Source organism: Lygodium microphyllum, chromosome 16 (assembly GCF_053477565.2).
Source record: "Lygodium microphyllum isolate KBCC chromosome 16, Lygodium_microphyllum_v1.1.10, whole genome shotgun sequence".
Lineage (NCBI taxonomy): Eukaryota > Viridiplantae > Streptophyta > Polypodiopsida > Schizaeales > Lygodiaceae > Lygodium > Lygodium microphyllum.
Window position 1 is genome coordinate 17,982,991 of NC_141150.1, and position 22,109 is coordinate 18,005,099.

The window sequence follows — 22,109 nt, forward strand, 5'->3', positions numbered from 1 at the left end:
GAAAAGTCTTCTGATCGCAGTATTGTACCTGCGAAGTCCAGTATAAAGATCGAAGAGATCAATGTTACACAGACTGAGGAGCCATCTGACGGTGATGAGTTTATCTTGGCAGCTAGTTCATCTGACAGCTCACAGTTGATTGAGACTCCTAGCATATATGCACAGTGTTGACTTTTGGATTCAGGCGTGTCTTTTCATGTGACGCCTTATTGTGAGTGGTTCCACTCCTACCGCACTGTATCAGGGTCAGTCAGGCTTGGAGATTACAAGTCTTTGGCTATTGTGGGCAATGGTGACATACAGTTGCACTTTTCCACTGGCAGTTCTTTTTTGCTCAGGGATGTACGTCATGTACATGCGCTTATGCGCAGCCTTACGTCTGCAGGTCAGCTGGATGATGCAGGGTTTCACATTGGTTTTGGAGACTCTGCTTGGAAGATTACGAGAGACAGACTTGTACTGGCCAGAGGTGCCAAGGCTGGCAGCCTCTATTCTCTTGTAGTGGATGGTCCTACAGTTGATCATGTTTTGTCAGTGGGTTCTATCCCACATGTATCACTTTGGCATGCCCGTTTGGGGCATATGTCTTTAAAGGGAATGAAAATGCTTTCTGGTTTGCAGTATCTTCCGCCTTTAGACTATGCATGTTTTGACTCGTGTGATCATTGTCTTTATGGTAAGTAGAATAGGTCTATGCATAAAAAAACGGGTAGGCCACACATGAGTGAGCCCTTGGCTTTGGTGCATTCCGATGTTTATGGACCTATGCCTTGTATGTCTATGGGTGGCGCAAAGTACTTTGTTACCTTCATTGACGATTTTTCTAGGAAAGTGTGGGCTTATCCCATAAAGCAGAAGTCCGATGTCTTGGCAGTCTTTCAGCGTTGGCTTGCTCTTGTTTAGATTCAGATTGGGTATAGGCTAAAATGCCTTAGGACTGACAATGGGGGAGAATATGTCTCACGTGCTTTTGAGCAGTTGTGTGATGACAGGGGTATTAAGCGTCAGTTGACCGCTCCTTACACCCCACCCCAGAATGGTTTGGCTGAGCGCATGAACAGGACTATTCAGGAGCGTGTGTGCTCTATGCTTAGCCATGCACGCCTACCACAGAGCTTTTGGGCTGAGGTAGTTAGTACGGCAGTGCATGTCATAAATCGATCGCCTTCTAGTGGTTTGGATTTCCAGGTTGCAGAGGAAGTTTGGGCTAGTAAGCCGCCCTCTTATACGCATCTCCGTGTCTTTGGATGTGAGGCATTCTGCCATGTGCCCAAGGACAAGAGGAGTAAGTTGGATCCAAAGAGCATTAAATGCATCTTTCTTGGCTATGGTGATTCAGGAGAGATGGGCTATTGCCTATGGGATCCGCAGGCGCGGAAAATAGTACGTAGCCATGATGTAGTTTTCCATGAACACAAAATGCATAAGCAGCCTGAGAAGGTGGTTGAGATCCGCAGAGTGATCTTTCAGGAGGAGCCTCAGGCTCCAGCACAGCCAATAGTACAGCCTGCAGCAGTTCCTACACAGGGCCAGGGTGTTGGACAGGCAGTTGGGCAGGCAGCAGAGCCTGCGGTGAGACGGTCTACTAGAGATAGACGTCCACATGATCGCTATGAGCCCTCTATGCAATATGTCTTGTTGATGGATGCAAGAGAGCCTCTCACCTATGATGAGGCTATGCGCAGGGGTGACAGTCACTCCTGGAAGAGGGCTATGCAGTCTGACATGGACTCCTTGCATAGGAATATGACTTGGGATCTTGTTGCCTTGCCTAAGGGCAAAAAGGCTTTGCCATACAAATGGGTGTACAAGCTGAAAAGTATCCCTGGGCACCCCAAGCTGGCCTATAAGGCTAGACTTGTAGCTAAGGGTTTTAAGCAGAAGCATGGAGTTGACTTTGATGAGGTCTTCTCTCCTGTCGTCAAGATGACTACCCTACGCTTGGTCTTGTCCTTGGTCGCGCAACTTGACTTGGATCTTTATCATATGGATGTTAAGACTGCATTCTTGCATGGGGATTTGCATGACGAGATCTATATGGAGCAGCCTAAGGACTTTGCAGACATGGCAGGGAGCACCTAGTGTGCAAATTGAAGAAGAGTCTTTATGGCTTGAAGCAGGCACCTAGGGAATGGTATCATAAGTTTGATGCATTTATGCAGTCACAGGGCTACAACATGAGTGCTATGGATCCGTATCTTTACAGAAGAAAGCCCGTGATGGAAGTTTACTGATTTTGGTTCTCTATGTTGATAACATGCTGATAGCAGGGAAAGCTCATGCAGAGCTTGATGCTTTGAAAGCTAAGCTCAAGAAGAGCTTTGAGATGAAGGATCTGGGACAAGCTTCACATATTCTTGGGATGCGCATTAAGCGTGATAGGCATCAGGGGCTTTTGTATCTCTCACAGCGGGAGAACATCCATAAAGTCCTCGAGCGCTTCCGCATGCAGGACGTAAAGCCTGCGGGCTGTCCTTTGCCTTCTCATGTGAGGGTTTCACAGGCCGATTGCATCAGCAGTGGGCAGTCTCATGTATGCCATGATAGCCACTCGTCCAGATATTGCGCATGCAGTTGGTGTTGTGGCGCGTTATATGGCTACACCTGGCAAGAAGCATTGGGATGCCATGAAAGGTATCATGAGGTACCAGAAGGGCACTGCAAATATATCTATATGCTATGGTAGCCAGGATACAGGGGTCGTGGGTTACACTGACTCCGACTATGCAAGACATGAGATAGTAGGAAGTCCACTTCTGGCTATGTGTTCACTTATGTTGGAGGGGTTGTTTCTTGGATGTCCAGGGTGCAGAAGTGTAGGGCTTTGTCTACCACTGAGGCCGAGTATGTTGCAGCCACCCACTGAGGCTTGCAAGGAGGCTATCTGGCTAGGCCGTCTTGTTTCTGACCTTGGGATTGATGCTGTTCCTACACTGCATTCAGATTCTATGAGTGCCATTTAGTTGGCTAAGAATCCGGTCTTCCATGCGAAAACGAAACATATTGAGGTGAGATATCACTTTATTTGGGGTGTCATGGAAGATAGGTCTGTTGACCTTGTCAATATCTCCACTGACATCAATCCTGCAGATCTGCTCACGAAAAACCTCACTATTGAGCACTTTGCCTTCCTTAGGAGATTGATGGGCGTTGGATGAGATGTTGCCTTTCCTCATCCCTTGTACCTATGTACATTTGTATTGTCTTTTCTTTTCTTTTCTCTCTCACTGGGGCAGATTCGCCTTGAAGTGGGAGGTTGTTGGGGTAAAGGCGCCTCCGCCGTGCCACCCCGTGTATTACTACACTGATAGTACCCGCCACTGCACACTGCAGGTGGCGGACGCCCGTCACCGTCACACTTATTCTTTATTCTTTCAGTGACTAGTGAATAAAGGAAGACCCGGTCACACATTGTGACTGTTGGAGTTCCCATTTTTCTCTCTCTCTCTTTTCTTGCTCTTGCTCTCCGCCATAGCTCGTGCATGGTCTTTCGATCCTCTCATCCCTTTCAGAGACAATGTGTAACCACCCTAAGATGAAATAATTTTTGCATTTAAGAACCAAACCTATGTTTGGATCATTGTGTTCGTCCAAAACCATTTTCAAGCCTACCAACAAAAAATTTGCTTATATAGATCGACCATTTTGAAGACATAACTGTGAACAATGGGTGATAAGACAATTGAGAGTCACATAACATTCTTATGATATTGAAGGGAAATACTACCACATGGTTTACGCAACAACCTAAATGTGCTAAAAATGTTTTAAAAATTTAGACAATTGTAAACAATTAGCAAATGAACCTATAGAAAGATATGCAATAAAGTATAATCAATTACTACTTCGAATGGATCCAACTATGTTAAAAGCAACGCAACTACATTTTCTTTGGCCTTGTTTAAGACATAATATAACACATTAAGTTAAAGATCAACATCTAAAAACATCGCATGAGGCGATTTAGATTGCATAAATCCTTGTTTAAGACATAATATAACAAACTGTGAGCTAAAGATCAACATCTAAAAACACCACGTGGCGATTAAGATTACATAATGCATGAGATGAAACTATGTTTAATTTTTAAACAATTCGCAAATAACAAGATAAACATACACCCATGGAAATCAATATACAAAACTATTGATCCTTTAAAAATTGCATCAATAGGATAACGGACACCTTAGATTATTTAACATGTAAAATGACCGAGTGAGTTAATAACAAAGACAACCCACCCACACATTTAAGGGTCCTCAACTTCAAACAAACAACTTATTTGTGCAATAAAACCTAAAATTAAGGGAAACAAATTGAGAACACTTCTTAATATAGGGAGTACTCTCTCTTCTATAAAATACTTAAGTAGTTGAAAAAACAAAAGTATAAGTTAAAAGTGCAACATAAATTTCAATGCTACTAATAGATAAGACATATGTATACATCAATCAAATTGGCCACAAAAAAAATTGATGTGTAGAAGCTTTATTTATTTCATGAGTATTAAGTGCTTCCCAAACTAAAAGAATTCTTGAGTACCAAAGGATCTAAGGACAAAAAGGTTATCGTATATAAATAACACCTTTAAATGGGCCACATCACAATGAAAATGTGACTACTCTTTGATAGAAGCTTAAGAGGTTTGAGTTACTCAATCAAAAAATCCAAGTGAGGAAAAAAAGAACAACTACAAATGACCATTACATTAGAAAATGTTAAATATAAAAACACCAAATCAATAATAGTAAAAGTATTAAGTTTTAAATTAATGATCAATCAACAATAATTACAAAATAAAATCAAAAGTTATTTATTTCAATTAAAAATTAGTTTTTAAAAATTGGGAAATAAGTGTTTTATTAACATTTACTTAGAATTAAATATTCATTAAATTGAATAACTACTTAATTTAAAATAAATATTAAATATTAACTAATCTTTGAAGTATTTAAAATATTTTATATGAGAAATCTTTTACACTATATTATTTCATACAAAAATTGGTGAAACTACAATAAATAAGACACTATATGAATTATACAATTATATTAAATATATAAAACATACTTGAAAATACAATAAATATGATAGTATACAAATTTGGCATAGATGTATGAGCATAAAATACAACTTAGCAAAAGATATCATTATTCTACTTAAGAAATACCTTAAAATAACTTGCTATACCTCATCTGCATAAGATATCTTATGCTCTAGCTATGCACCATATTACACATTCCATCATGTATCTATTAAGATGGCAAAGCACAGACAATCACCAATGGAAAATGAAATTATAATTCATAAATACATGTGGGATCAACATGTAGAGGTAATAAAATAAGTGATAACTATTTTAGAAAAAATTGATCTTACATTACAAGTCAAGAACCATAACTGGGGACAAACATAACTACAAGCTTTTAAATTCATTATCTCAAATGAAAGGATTCCAATTGACCCCAAGAAAATATCAACAATAAACGTATTTCCACATCCAAAAAATGTTAATCAACTGCACCGCTCCTTAGGAATGATGAACTGTTCAAATAGCTTTTTACCTACATTAGCAAAAAATAACAAATCCATGTATTGTATGATCAAATTAACCATCAAAATGTACCATCAATCTTTTATAGCACTAATCAAGGAGTCTCGTCCTCTAGGCATCTAGTACATTGGATTCTAGCCATTCAAGTTTCTACTTTTGAAATTAATTATGTAAATATTCAAGTATTGGTATTACTAATGCACTTCCTAAAATAGCATGTTCAATATACAACCATACACAAACTTACTACAAACATGCAATTAATAATAAGATTTCAACAAGAAGATCGACACGCAAAAAATTATACATGAAATGTGAAATATCAAGCTTAGATTGCAAAAAAAGTAATACATTCAAAATAATATCTTAAAGTATGTAGACTTGTTATAAGAACTAGAATAGTACTCCTCAAAGCCATACAAAATCACTATATTAACTCATTGCATGCTCACCCTCTTTTTAGGTGTTTAGGATTTCACAGATGCTTAAAATTTATAACATGAGATGTGAAATATCAAGCTTAGATTGCAAAAAAAGTATTACATTCAAATTAATATCTTAAAGTATGTAGACTCGTTATAAGAACTAGAATAGTACTCCCCAGAGCCATACAGAATCACTATATTAACTCTTTGCATGCTCACCCTCTTTTTAGGTGTCTAGGATTTCATAGATGCTTAAAATTTATAAGTAAAAGACTTTATTGGACATACTCCACCAAATCCATATCAAGAAAAATGGAAAAAATGACAAGCTTTTAAAGCACCAATAGGCAAGGCCATAGGGTTAATCCAATCCATAAAGTTTCAAAACTATTCGAACTAGTAGCATAGTAAACATTTGCATCACCATACCGTCCTTTTAGAAATGGACTCACATAACGGTTAAATGGGACACTTAAATAGATGGTTTATCCTACAATCTCAATAATCGTAACTTGGATAGCCTGTTTGACATGATGCCCAATATCTCATCAATCCTCTTCTGAAAGGTTTCAGCTCCAAACACAAGCCCACCCATGATGTCACAGCTGCCCTGTTTTTGTTAGGCACTGCATGCCTCCAGATCCAGAAGGCAATAAAGGAAGATTGCCATATCAAAGCAGCAGCTAAAAATATCCCACATTGTGGCTTCAATAGAGTTGATCAGTCAAATCTAGTGCAATCTTCTGAGTGGTTTAGGAAGTCCATCCTTGATTTGCAATTAGCAAGTCAGCAGCCATCTAGTTCACCCTTGGTAAACAATTGGTTTGTAAGCACAATCAGTAAACCAGGGTGCTAGTACTGAGCCAAAATTAGGTATCTGAGAGAGGATTCAAATCTCTATTCTGTTCAAAGTATTCATGTAAGTATAATGCGAGAAAATAACAAACAGGCGCCTGTACCTGCAATTGTAGCAACAGGGTAGTGTTACACATATATTTATATATTTCCTTATCCCATACAAGAAAGTCAAAATGGTGCAATCCATACATGCAACTTCACCAAGCATCCATTCAAAACCTGAGTATAACTCACCATAGCCACTGTGTTGCATGTTGCCTCATTGCTGTAAAATTGAGTTGGGGCTCTCTGTTGTTAAAGGAATGAACTTTCTCTTTTTGCCTGCTCTTTTTTTTCCCTATCAACTGCATAAAACTTACAGGACCACAGTATTTTTTCAAAATGTTCACACTTTCCTGAATCACATTGCCAACCCTTTGGTCAGTAATCGAGCAAAGTATGATGCTTAGATCTTTACATATATTCCATCTTTGTTGTATCAAGAAAAATGAAAGCTACACAAAACTGACATATAATAACATGAAATCTGGTGCAGATATGCCTCAATCAGACTTATCTCAGCATTCTACAGACAATCAGATTGATTCAACATAATTATGTTAGCATCACTAGATATTCATTAAACCATACCAGTGCCCAAGCTTCAATAATTAGCTTTTCTTGATCTCCCATATACTTTGCAGCCTCTAATAGAAATGCACTGCATTATACATAACAAGGCCTCAGATCTTGAGAGACATCTGCAGAAAATGCACATTTCACAGGTTCAACCTAGTGCTAAAGTATGTCAGTTCAATAAGCACACCATGCATGCAAAAGGATCCCTTCAACAATGTACAAGTAGGGAAAGCTCTCATTCAAATGTGCGTGTGTCTGCACATATGCAAATGTGCCTATGCCCATGCACACACATGCTCCTTTGTTTTTGAAATGAGTATCTACATTATCTAAAAATGTACACAATGAAATCCTCACTGTGATTTCAAAATACAATCTAAAAGCAATATAGAGACAAAATAGACTGGACCTCAATGATATAACCATGTTTCAGACTCTAAGAGAGCCTGAGTGATCCTCTAGGAAAGGCACATGCTCTTGGAATAAAGTGTATTTCTTGGCAGTCCACACAACACAAAACCAAGCCCAGGACAAGAGACCACAACCTAAGACAAAGAGATTAGTGAACTACAAAGCTGATCTATCACACATGCTGTAAGAAACATCTAGTGAGTCGACCCTCCCCCTAGCCACTATCATTGATTCCCTCGCCTCTCACTCCTCGTAGCAGCCAGAAATGTCATAAACATTTAGGAAGGAAACGTTAGAAATGTGTTTCGTAAGTTTCTTTCAAGAGGGGGTAAAATAAGAAACGCGGGTTCTTCTATATAGGGATTTTTAATAGTTTTGACTAGGGAAAGAGGTTGTAAACCTCTATGGAACTCTCTCTTAAACAAAGAATGGCCAATTGAGCTTCAGTGATAATAGAGTCAATTGGGAATAATACATTACATATCCATGATCCATTATTGACTTGTCACTTATGTGAAAGTTAATCTTTGGACAAGCTATACTATGGTTTATAACTCAACATTACGATTCATATATATCATATAAACAAAATTGAAATAAACATATAAATAGCCTATCTACAGTATGAACTGAGTCAAGTTGCAACATCATGATTCTCATTTCAAAACAAACTGACAAAATGTCAAAATCGAGAGAATCATAATATATCATAAATAACTCATAAATGAGACTAAAGTCATATAATAATCAACTCTCAAGACAAGAATAGATATTAGATTGACAAAGTCCAATAACTAAACAAAATCACAAAAAAATCAATCTCTCATCCAAAATCTTGAGCCCTCACGAGTCATTACACATCATCATTGTCATGTTTAACATTGCCTGACTGTTTTTGTCAAAAAAAACATGTTTTGGGTTCCAACTCAAAAAACCCCCCCTCCCCCCACGTTTTTTACACTAAAAAACGTTTCTTACTTTAAGAAATATTTCGTAAGTTTCAAACTGAAAGAAATGTGTTTCTTAGCTGCTATGCTCCTCCTATGCCTTCATACATCATGCACTCCTCCTCCCTAAACCCCCCCCCCCCCCAAAAAACCGGTGCACCCAAAAAAGGCATTGCTGCACTCACACCAGCTTTGTTGTGGCATGTGTGCTGCTTCTTCAACTCGTGCACCTCATATTGCTTCATAACTCTTCCCCTCACTAGTTGCTCAACTGGCTGCAGCTGCCCCACTTCCTCGTCATCTCCTCGCCTCCATCCTCATTCACCTTCAACGCGCTTTTTGCTGCTCCCTCACCTTGAAGTATTCTTCCAAAGCAAGTCCTATTGGTGTATGGATTCCATTTCCCGAGCACATCTATGAGTTCCTAGAAGGCCCATGGTGGACCCCTCGCAATCACTCATACGTAACACCCTATAAAAGGGAGCCACGACAATGACAACGGCACGGACTTTTTGCCAAAACTACTCATTAAGGCACAAGTGTTGCATGGCTTTGGTTTCCTCTATCTCACTCATTCCATAGAGTAGACACCACTGTCTGACGCAAGGCGGCGAACTGCACCTCATTAAGGCGCTCCAGCAATAACCACATGTAAGCAAAGTGAGTTGAAGAAGGCTTCTTCAACTCCATTGTGTTGTGCTTACAATACATCGCAAGCACCTTTACCGTCACTGTCAAGAAGGTGACAACTGATGTAGCTTTGCGGACCCCTCATTCACTTTTGTCTGTCATGTACCACTCTTCATTTGGGTCCAAAATGTCACTGAGAGGGAGTGGTGAGATAGTGTCCAGCTTCATTTTGGCACACCCATCTTTTGTCCCCATTCCACCACTAATTTACACATGTTTTGCACACTTTGGCACATATCAAGCAGCATCCATCATTGTCAATTTCTAGACTCAGTTGTATCCCACATTCAATAGTGAGTAGTAGTACTTAGTTCATTGTAATATTCATCTCTCCCTCCATCTTTGTGATTTGAGTGAGTGTTCCCACATTCTGTATCTTTCAAAGGCAGCTACCCATTTCTAAAAATAAGTGATCCAGCTTTCAGCTACTCCATTTTGTTCTGGTATATAACGTGTGTGGTAAAACTGATGTCTGATCCAATGAGATGAAAGAAATGCATAACATTGTTGGACACGGTACTCCCTTCGGCCCCTCCCAGCCAGTCAGCCTTATTGACACGATTGGCTGCACTAACCACACTGACCTTCCTTCTTTAGGACCTGTATTTTACTGCATGTCAATAGAAGCCTTCTATCCATGCACTAAGAACAAATGTACTCTAAGAGGTGCATTATTCCTAGGACCTTTGCAAATCTGCAGATTCATTAAACTTTCCATCCAAGGTAAAACAAAACTTTTCATCTCGTGAGCCTTATAGTCTGGCTTCTCGCTGTGTTTTAGCAGCCCACTAATGATTTTACCAGGCTGGGTGTTTCTGGACAAAGAAAATATTTGTCAAATGATACTAGCATGCGTCTAGGAAGACAAAAGCCAAAGAGTAAACCACTCTGAAGTAGAAATAAAACCTGTGCATACAAGCCACTGATACAGAAACTTTTAAAAGTACACGTTTGTGAACTGTCAATTTTTTTACTCAAAAAACCATTTCCATCATTTTGCAATCATCAGCTTCACCCTTAAATCTCTTATATCTTCACTCCCATTCTGAGTTTCAACTAGACTTCTCCAACCTAGTAAAAGGCGCACCGTAGCTGAGCCTTCTTGTGATCATTCATTTGACTACATGTAATTAACCTCGTATATAAAAGAACAAATCCACAATTCCTCTTATGTGTCTTCCTATAGCAAATGGTTAAAGCAATTACTTTAGAATGGCTACCTTCTTGATATTTAACTAAAGAAGAGAATTTCTACCAGCACCCATGTGTTGCGTGTGCTGCATATAAATGTGGAGAGAGAGAAAGAGAGAGAGAGAGAGAGAGCAGATATAGGCATACCATACACCCCGGTAAACAGCTGAATGATTTGGATGTCCAGACACTCCATATTCATCAAATGTTATCATCTGGTTATAATATTTGAGCCAATAAATCAATCAGTTAAGCAGCAGGGATGTCTTTCTTTTCTAACCAGCTTAGCTCAATTTCAGGTACTAACTGAAATAAACAGCTAAACAACTAGAATGTCGTTATTTATTCTAACCCGCTTTAGCCCAATTTCAAATACTAAGTCACATTAGCAAGTTTCAATGTGGACTTCAAAGAATTTGAGTAAATAAACAGTATAGCCTTCATTGAACTCTACAATCTAACGAGTTGTAAATATGTAGCACAAAAAAAGGGCATTGGTGTCACAACACTAAATCACTAGACTCATAAGTTGCACCATAAGCTAGAAGCATCTCTAACCCTCCATAACATAGTTATTAGCAAACGTGTTAGGGCAGTAATTCCCTGATTAAGCACTTAACTACAGCACTCAGCAAATGAATATAACTTGAAATGCACAAATTACCTTAATAATCTCAAACATTGGATACCTTGTTGGCCCCAAAACTAGTGCCCCTTTTTGTATTTCTTTAACTTGATTGCTAATGCAATGAGTACAAGCTGAGATTCGCAATCTCCATTGCTGCTCCAAAAAGCCTCTTTGCTATAACAACAATCAGCAATCATTTCGGGCCAGTTGCCCCTTCATTTTTCACCCAAGACTTGCACAAATAGAACCACCAACTAGCCAAATGCTACCCCAAATTACCATGAATGGGCTAGCATCTGAATTCCCTGAAAATTACACAAATTTCAGGTGCTGAATTCAATCTATGATGCCTTCACCAATTGGCACGGGTCCCGAGGTGGCTCTCAAACCCTAATTTCTGCAAAAATTTAGGGTTTACAACAGAGATCTCTCTGATATCCACCAAATTTGGCTTAGATCTGCTCAAAATGACTGACAAAGGCCAAGATGAGAGAGAAATCTGATTTCCTTCACAAGAAGACCCTAAATTCTGTCGCTGCCTGCTCCAACCTGCATTTAATGTAATCATCTATTGCCAAGCACCTCCAAAATGCTGTCACTTGGTCAGCAATGTTGTTGCCAGTCCCTAGAAGGTGACTCCTTGCTATCCCCTCCCTGCTGAGACCCCCAGATGGCTGTCTTCTGTAGCAAATCGCCGTTCTCTGATAAAAAATGGGCCAACAGCTCTCTCTCTCTCTCTCTCTCTCTCTCTCTCTCTCTCTCTCAAACTGTAAACTAACTGAATGGCTGAGACCCAGCCCCCAAAAATGTTTTCTCAATTTGCATGGGCATTTTTGCCAAATGGCGGCCTTCTAAACCCATTTTTCAGCATTAACCAACCATTCAATTAATTTTTAAAACTAAATAATCCTAAAAATTAATTTCAACCCTTCTGACCTTGCCCAAAATTAAATGTGCCCATCCATAATTATATTGGCTAGGCCATTTGCAGCCTAGAGTGGTCCCCAATCTCTATTGACCCTTAGACTAGTATTAATTAATTAATTAATGCCAGTCCCTAGTATCACTATCAACACTTATTAGCCAAATAATTGTCCTAGGGTCAAAATTGATACCAATTGATCCCCAAAACCCAGCTGGAATAACTTATCACAACTTTGCCTTTGACACCCACTGTATCCTCAGGGTCCTTGGCCTGTTACCATGAAATAACTACCATGTGCATCACATGTGCTTAAACAACCTTACACAGATTACTACCATGTGCATCACATGTGCTTAAACAACCTTACACATTTGATTAATAACTTAATTAAATGTTATCAGCAAGATTAAAGCATCTCAAAATTTCATGTCTCTGTGACACTCACTGACCAAGACAGCATCCAAACAGGCTGAGCAGTCTCTTTTCCCTTGCTATTGACAACGAGACTAAGTCCAAATCTGCATTTTTGTGCAAACCTATGTTTTCTATAGGACACTCAAGTGAACAAACTTCTATTGCTACATTTCACACTGGGCATGCCAGTCTTTTAGACCTGGGCAACACCAGATATAGACCAGGCAGCCAATTTTACAGACCAAAAGCAGGGATAATCAGTGTTCCAAGCAGGTGTGACAGTTTTCAGCCTATTTGAGGCTGCGTTTACATCCTATAGGATCCAAGATTTCCACCGAAAAGGGAACCTCCAATAAAGAGCAGTAGACAGAGTGAATAGGAGAACCCGAAACTCAACCTTGGGAGAGAAGCCACTAGCTCCGTGCACCCATTCTGGAAGGAATACGAAGGCCTCGTCACCAAGTCGCAGCTAAACCTCCAAGGTCCCGATCTAGGTGGTACCTGAAGATCCCGGGTATTAGTAGAAGAGATGACTGGTCGAAGACAACCACCCCAAGAAAATAGAGGATGGATGAAGAACTTCATGTGGAGTAGGTTCCCTCTCTAAGGTAGAAGGTGGAGGGGCCCCCGCTGAAGGTGAAGAAGTAGATGCCCTCTCTAAGGGCAAAGAAATAATATCCCCCTCTGAATCCCCCTCTGAAGTAGATAGGGAATCCAAAAACTCATGGATCATGGACTCTGAAATGTCTGATGACGAAAGAAGTGCCGCCGGTCGTGCTAACGAAGGTATCTGGGGTGCCGAAGAGCTCCCAAAGGTAGCCTCTCGAACTTGAGTAGTCGAGGGTGGGAAAGGGTGGCACTCAGAATGAGCAAGAGGTGGGCAACAGTTGTTGTCTCTCAGTGGAGCGGACTGGGTAGCCGAAGAAGAGGAAGGAGTCGAGCAGCCATTGTCTCTCGAAGGAGTAGACTGACGAGGAGACGATATCAAACAATCATTGTCTCTCGATGGAGTGGATTGCAGATCCGTAGGTCGTGGAAGCCACTGTACCTGAAAATAAGTGGGAGAAGATTGCCGCTGGCATTGCGACAATCTCCAGGATATCATAGCACCAATCAATTCTCCATGTGCTCGAAAGGACTTAGTGCGCATCGGATGCGTCTTATTGCCTTGAGCATAGTACTCTGATAGCCGATGCAGAATGATCTCTGTGGCCCAGAAAGGAGAGGTGGCACAAGGAGTGCCTGGTGGAAGACGCATATATTCCGGGGGGGGTGGGAAGCAAAGGTCGAAGTCGGCAAGCATCGGTGGTGTGTCCGGTGATGCCATAGTAGAAGCACCCAGTAGTCTAGTCATTTGTTGGTAAAGAAGCCATGGATACCAGTGTGCCTTGCTGAAGAAGGAAGAGGTCAGCCACCATGAACCACAAACCACAATGTCCGCCCCAAGGGGTGTGAGGGCAGTGTGAAGCACAAACCGCAATGTCCGCCTCAAGGGGTGGAAGGGTAGTGGAAGGGCTGGAAGTGAGCTGCCAGTGGGTGGAGGATGCGACCAACAATAAGAGATTGCAACTAGTAAAAAAACGCAGGTGAGGAGAGAGAAATACTAAAAACGCAGGCAGGACAGCCTGCAAGAGAGAGAAATACTAAAAACGCAGGCAAGACAGCCTGCAGGAGAGAGAAAAACTAAAAACGCAGGAAAAAAACAGCAACAGCAATCAATATGCCGAAATCAGCTCCAAACAGTGTGTGATAGGCTGGAAACAGGCGCCAGACTGTTGTAGACAGCAATGGCCAGCTTGGACCGCGATATTCTCCGCGTTTGGGGTGTGGGCAGCAAGCTGAAATACCTGAAATCTGCAAAAACGAGATTGTTTTCTGAATGGACAGTGATCAGCAACAATCGTTCTGCTGTAAACAGCTGCAAACTAAGGGTGGAAGGCTGGAAATAGGCGTTAGATTGTAGATAACAGCAAGGGACAGCTGAGACTGCGATGTCCTCCGCGAAAGGGGTGTGGGCAGCAAGCTGAAAACACCTGAAATCTACAAAAACGAGATGTTGATGCAGCGGAAGAAGAAAAGAAGTGGATGTCGAACCCACCACTAGTCTTTGCCTTCACTGGAGTGGAGGATCTTTGCTGCTAAGGTGAGCAGATCCAGCTCTAATACCATGTCAAAAGATGACGTACCAGCGAGACAGTAGGGTTGGCGGAAAGGAACACAAAGTGAACTCGACAAACATGGAGAAGAGAAGAGAAGAGAGAAGAAACTCTAATGAATGGAATGATGAAGTTCTGAATCATGGGGTTAATGTGATACAAGGGAACAAGGGTGCTGTAGCACAAGGAAGATGATGAAGACAACCACGAACCACGAACTGCAATGTTCTCATGAAGGGGTGTGAGGGTAGTGGAGAGGCTGGAGAGAAGAGGTGACGGACTGAATAAATCAGCCGTGAGGAATGAATGAGAGAGTAGCCTATAAATAGGCACAGTCAGTCTAGGATGGCGCCCCCTTTTGGGGTTGCAAACCCTAAACGCAAACCCTAAACACAAAACGCAGAAACGCAAAAACGCAAACTGCGGGTGAAGGGTGGAGGGTTTCTCAACATGGCTGATGTGTATGCTTTGGGGATCTTGTGGATTAGGATGCAGACCGACCACCATCTGATCACTCTCACCCTTCATAGTCTTCCGGGGCTTCCAATCCTTGATTATGGTGGTAATTTCACCTATAATGCAAGTGCCTGTCCTACCCTCTCTACCCACATTTGAGAAGCTAGATGGGACAAACTATCCTCTATGGTCTTGCAAAGTTGATTGCATCCTCAACACCAACGACCTTTGGGATTTTGTTGCAATCCCTATACGTCAATCTACTATGGATCCCCATGATGTCTCTCTCTCGAGTTAAAGCTCCAATAACTCTCTATCCCGCAAATTCCTCTATGATGAGGAATCGCATCCACAAGATGGAGAAGATACGTGATGTGCTTGCATCCCTTGGTCAGGACATTTCTTCAAAGGACCTAACTATGACACTTCTCTCACATCTTCCATCACAAACCTATGATGTGTTCTACACCAGCCTTCTCACCTCTCATATATAGGAAAAATACTTCCATTTTATCCAGCACATTATCTCACTACCTAGATTGCCGACCTTCTACAAGTTTGAGTGTCAGTTCTTGCATTGCGCAAGGTTGCATGACCAAGTCCACAAGAAATCCTCCACACATACTTACAGAGGGGACTGGTTGTATCTTCTTCACGAGATAAAACCAACAATGGCAAGAACTTGCACAATGCAAAGGCAAGCCAAACCAAGGGTGACTCCCCTTCTTCAGACAGAATCAAAGAAACAAAACCTGTCTGCCAACAACTCCTTGTGAAAAATAGGTTTTGCACACACTACCTGAGATCAAACATATGGACGAGGAGTATCGTACCAAGGCCCATGGTATTCCTCCTAAGATACCTCAGTAAACCCCTATGACTGCATCCATTCCTACTAGACAATCTAGTAGGGCAACGCCTCCTATTGCTGTCCCATCTACTCCTTTGGCCACAACAACTGCTAGATATGTGGCACACAAACAGTCTTAGCAACCATCCTTCTCTACTCCTAAGGGGTTGTCTGATTGGTCTATGAGTACCGATCCCATTGCACTTTACACATCCCCTTCACATTCACCTCCATCTAGAACTAACTCACCACCTCGTCAAGCATTTCATTGGCAGAGACCTACTAGTAGGCATACGCAATGGTGGCCATATCCTTAGATTAGCTCCATCTTCACACTCTTAGGTCTTTAGGCTATTACAAGGATTTTGTCCTTAGATTTTCATTCTTAAGCCTCAGATTGCATTTACTAACACACACATACACATTTGCATCATTGCTTTGTTCATTTAGTTTGCTTTGTTCATTCGAACAGCTTTTCATTTCAAGTTTGTTTTGTTTTTTTGGAGCATCTCACTACTAATCTCTGTGCTTGCAAATCTTCATCTCTTGCAGGATTTTGTTTTTAGTGTAGGTCTAACATGCAAGTTTACACCAATCCTACTTGGGTTGGAGACTTGGGATGCGCACCATTCAAACCATAGTTTCATCATCCTAGGAGTTTTGCTCTTCTACCAGTATGGAGGCTTCCCCTCCCAATGCAAATCGTACAGCATCTCTCTTGATGCTATCGTGGCTATATCTTCTTCTTCCGATTGGGATGCTTCCTCCCATCATGGTTCTCGGCACCACATGAAGACCGGCATATGACGTCTCTTCCTCCTTCGGCATCAACATCCCAAGTTGAGAGAGGGTTGTTACTCTTCTTGGTATTCTACAAGTTTCGACACTTCACTTCAATATCAACCTTTCCCCCCTATTGTACCTCCTTTCGCATTGTGTGATTTCATCATCTTTGAAAAGGACGCTTGGGTAAGTGAAGAATTTCCCCACAAGAAGGAACATTGTCCAAGTGACACCTACTCCATGAGCATTTCACAACATATAGCATACTCACTGTGCAAAGCACCACTAGACAGATCTTAAGCTCTTTCCATGGGCAGTTTGTATACCACAGCACCATTACTATATCACCCTTCCCTCGTTATCGACACCCTCAAGTGGATGAGTAGCTTGTCTATTTTGTGATGGGTTGGACCTAGCCATCCCTTCCCATTCTCTCATATGGCCCAATTACTTAATCGACCACAAACCATCTCTCAAAACACCTTTTTTTTTTTTTAAGTTCATTGTGGTTCCATCCGCCTTTGTAGAACTTGGTAGGCCAATGGACAACCTTTGTCTAATGCCCTGTCCTCTGTAGGGGGTGACTACTTGCACTCCCTTGGTAAGATAGCCATTGCCTCTATAGTCTTGGTAGGCCACAAGGCAGCCAATGTGCACCCTTTGGCCGATGCTCTAGCTACTTTGGGGTGGGTGGTACGCGTTGGATAAAACTTGGTTGGCCTTTCTTTATAGCCCTATTTTGGGCTTGAGAGGGGTGGTTGAGCTCAAAATGTATTATATGCTGATTAGCCTCTTAAACAGCCCCAAAACGTGCTTATTTGATGAAAAACCCTACAATGGGACGCAATTCGAGAGAATTTGTATGAAACCCTAATTTGGGAGGGTCCATCCACATCTGTAAATAGACATGCTACCCCCATTCAATCATATCCCTTGTGCAGATTTTTTGACCCTTGTGTGCAAATTTTCAGCCATTAGCCTTCCTCCACGTGGCTGTCTAGCCTTCATGACTACTGCCACTCCATCATCAAGTGCTCCAACTACTAATGACTTCTTCCACTACTGCTGCCCTCAGTATATCCCCTCCTCCATTGTTGCATAGGACACTATCAAGTATCACCAACCCTCAAACTGCCTCCCCAACTTGCATTTGATCAACCATCAACCTGGCATTTGATCAACCATCAACCTGGCAACAGTTGGCAATACACTTGCTCCACATCTGGCAATCTCTTCTACTTGCATTTGGCATCATTAACCCCAAGTGACAATGTGCTGACCACTTTCTCTAGAACGCGACTCCTCCTCGGCTTATGTTTGCCGCTTACTAGTATTGCTTGCCTCCTCCAACATCTACTGCTGATGTCAAGTGTTCCAGTGGCCTCTAGCATTTGCATTTGACAATTTTCCTCACTTTGACATTCCAATTGGTGGTCACGGTACTTGGGATACATCTTCGCCAGTCGTTACTCTCTGACATTACTACTCTGCCCTTGGGCACTTTGTACACTCTTCCATTCATTTACAGTATTCATTCACTTCAGAGTTGCTCTCTTCTCTCTCCTTCTATTTGTGGTTTGTTTTTGCATTTGAGTTTTGAGCTTTTCTTTTTAGGGTTTGAGTTTTGCACATCTACATTTGTATCATTGTGTTTCTATTTTGGTTGTACACTCTATGTTTCCTCAATGCAAACCCTAGCGACTACTCCACAATTTTCTTTACATCCACATGTTCTCATTGTGGAACGAGTCAAAACCTTGCATCCCGCGGAGAAGTGCTAAAGGAAATACTTTCACCTTCATTCGGGAGCAAAGGATGGATCTATATCATCGGAGCCTCTGTCTACCACTACATCCTTACTAACTATTACCACCAAGTACCTATTTCTACACATCCATCAAGTGGAGGAGCCTTCTTTGACACTCTTGACCTCTGAGCAGCCTTGGCTCACTGACAGTGATGCATCAGATCATATGACTCCTCAAGGTGATTTCTTGCAAGGCCTCTGTCCATCAAAAGGGTCTTATTATTGTTGGTGGCATCTCTTTAGTGCCTATTAGTGGTAGTGGCACGTTACCTCTCTGACCGCCTATCAAGCTCCATTTCTACAACCCTATATATTCCAAACTTGGGTTTCCATCTTCTCTCAGTTTCTAACCTTACTAGACTTGAAATCCGAATTATCTTTGTTAATAAACCATATTTTTCAAAAAAATTGCTGACATTTTAAAAATTGTAAGTTTGTGCTCTAACACTACTTACTAAATTTGGTTGTTTCTATTCTTGACAATTCTTAACTGTCAAGAATTTAATGACGTTTTAAAAAATCATAAGTTTATGCTTTGACACTACTTACTAAATTTGGTTATTTCTACACCACCCGAAAAGGAAGGCCATAGAGAAGAGACAAGTATCAAAACACTTGTCACATCAACTTTCAAGTGTCCCACCACTTGTCACACCTCATGGCATGTGCCTGGATACCTGTCTTGTGGTTGGAAATTTGGCTTGGCTTTAGCAAGATATTGCTTTTGAAATCACCCCATAGCCTAGTAGATCCTGAGGAAGACACTCCACATAGTATTTTAAGATACTCTAGGACAAACGATAAAGATATGGGGAACGATTGCTTGGATCAGTAACAAGGGACTAACATGTAACTATGACGATATCCAACAAAGCAACTCTTGTGCTACTTCAAACCATGAGATAAGGGTGACTCAAAACTCCTAGATTTTCAGGAACTTGGTGGTCTACAAGGCATGCCCGCAAATGGGAGCTCGTTGTGGCATTATTGCAAGGTACAATTGGATGGACAAATCCAAACAAGCTACTAATCATCATGTCACTTCTACTTCAAGGACCCTTTTGCACATTTTCACAAAATTTATTCATAACATCAAACATCGAAGGGATAGGCTCCAAGGCAATTTTAAGAGCATACAAAGGAGATGGAGTCCTCTTAGTCACCTGGGATTCAAGCAACTTCCTCCACACATTTACCTACATGTTTTGGTAATATGCTCCTCCAAATTGGAGTGTTTTTTATATCTTAGTTCTTGTATCATCAAGGAACAAATAAATTGAAGATTCTTTACAAGTGAAGTATTTTGATGAAATCTGTTTTATTGGGAAAAAAAAGTGAAGGATCAGTACCTCCCTCCAAATTGTTTACTAATATTCTCTCTTAGTGAGCGTGTGCCCTCATGATGTAAGAGCCTAGAAAACTTACAATGTCTATTTTGAGTTTTGACATTGCTGCCTGCAACTTTTGCTTGATTAAATTTTGACTCCATGTGACATTGTGACCGTCCTGTAAGTCACTCAATGACTTAGAAAGTAGAAACTCCATGTGATATTTTGAACATGAGAAGCCACTGAATTGCTGGGAAAAGCACATTCCTTTGTGCATTCATTCTGAGTGGATAAGTTTTAAAGACACTTACTTGAAGGGAAGGATCATCCAAAACCTCCACATTTTCTTTTGGCACCTAGGTTTGAAAGACATTTTAAGAACCTTGCTAGACACTTTGTTGCACTTACAAATAATATTGTAAAGAATACCATGCACAAAGACTTGCTAGATGTCAAGTCCTAAGAATACCTTCAGCAATGAGCAAGCAGAAAGCAATTCTTGCTTTCGTACGGCGCCCAAACCCTCAGCATTTCCTGATAAAAGGTTGAGAATATTTCAATACCACTGCCTTTAGACACCATGCATTGCCATGGTATGACCAGAGAAATAACATTGCTCCTGTTTCCAATTCTAACATTCCCAAAAATTGTTTTCTTTAACAGTTCCATGGAAAAAGTAAAGGGGCTCTAATTCCTTGTCAATAGTGGCATTCTACATAGGGCCCTCCGATACTATTCAAATCATTCGTGCAACAATATATATTGCTGATGTAGCTAATTGCGGAAGTTCCGACGAAAGATATCAATCGAAGACATGGAGGCAAGTGGATCTATGGAGAGATTATATTCTTTAAGTTCTTAGGTGTCACCTAGTATATACACCTAAGGGCTTCATCCGGAGGCGCGATTCAATTCAATTTATGTAAGCAAGCAGGAGATATCGGCAAAATTAAGAAACATTGAGATCTAAGCAACATACCAGTGGACAAGCAAAGCACGTGCACACGATAGAGACCGAGAGAAGCCAATGAAAGAAGTGTGGGAGTGAAAAACCTGCAAGGCCAAAAACAAAAAAAAGAGGTGGATCATTGACAGAGAAACTTGAACACGAAAAACCTATCAAAACAGAAAAGCAGCCTACATGGATTCGTCGTCCGGGTGAGCGATAACGAGCAGGACATTCTTTCTCTCTCCTTCATAGCCTGTGCAGGAAAGAACGAAATGAGAACTGACTGCAAAAACGAAAACGAACTGTGTACGCACAAATCGCCAGAGAGAGAGAGAGAGAGAGAGAGAGAGAGAGAGAGGTCATATACCATGAGCCGAGGGAAGAGGCTGGGGTGGCTTAGAGCGAAGCAGGAAGATGAGGACCGAGACAAGCCAGAGTAGTATGAGGAGACATCCCGATAACACCAGCAGGAGCAGCATGATGATGCTTGACGCAACGACTGTGATGACGACGACGGCAGCTGCCGCGGACGGATCTATGGCATTATTGGTTAGAGTGGTGACGACATTAGACTTGAGCCTTCGCGAGTTGCATATTTCAAAAGGTTTTATGTCATTTTAGGGGGCACATAGTACATATCAAGACCTTCGATTTTATAGGGATTTTTGCCTCAAAGTACACGTAATTGCCGTTTCTATAATTTACAAACTTATAAAATTCAATTTTGGACTAGGACTATTTCTCCTTTAAACCTTCAAAACAACTTTTACAAAATTTACAATTCATTTTGTATTAAACCTTGGTTTTTTGTGAACGCTCAACCTGTGCATAGGCCTCTGCGATGGATAATCCACCTCGCTATTAACACCTTTCCTCCAACATTGCAAGATTACGTGGAGTGAGAAACCAAGATTTGTAGATAGAGGACACTAATGAGGTATGGCAAGGATCCCATTTTTTGAGAAAGCATTTTCAAGCAAAATAAAAAACAAAGCAACACATGGGAAATCATCACCTTTCGTACAACATTTGTAGTCATACTTGATTTGAGGCTACAAGTCCGGCAAACACCGAAGAAGAAGGAAGCGAGAAGCATACCAACAAAGATGGTCCCTAAGC

At 41.1% G+C, this 22,109-nt stretch overlaps 1 protein-coding gene across 1 annotated transcript; it reads right to left on the reverse strand.

Annotated features, from left to right (window-relative positions):
* Positions 1 to 6,294: 6,294 nt before the first annotated feature.
* LOC148022576 (putative N-acetylglucosaminyl-phosphatidylinositol de-N-acetylase) lies at positions 6,295 to 21,601 on the reverse strand. Its single transcript, XM_087695523.1, has 10 exons — positions 21,358 to 21,601; positions 21,183 to 21,243; positions 21,021 to 21,094; positions 20,511 to 20,575; positions 20,353 to 20,397; positions 20,139 to 20,219; positions 10,842 to 10,909; positions 7,468 to 7,537; positions 7,072 to 7,232; positions 6,295 to 6,938 (listed from the first exon to the last, which is right to left on the reverse strand). Exons 1-10 carry the CDS (start codon positions 21,467 to 21,469, stop codon positions 6,869 to 6,871), a joined length of 807 nt encoding a protein of 268 aa, XP_087551649.1. The 5' UTR covers positions 21,470 to 21,601; the 3' UTR covers positions 6,295 to 6,868.
* Positions 21,602 to 22,109: the final 508 nt, after the last annotated feature.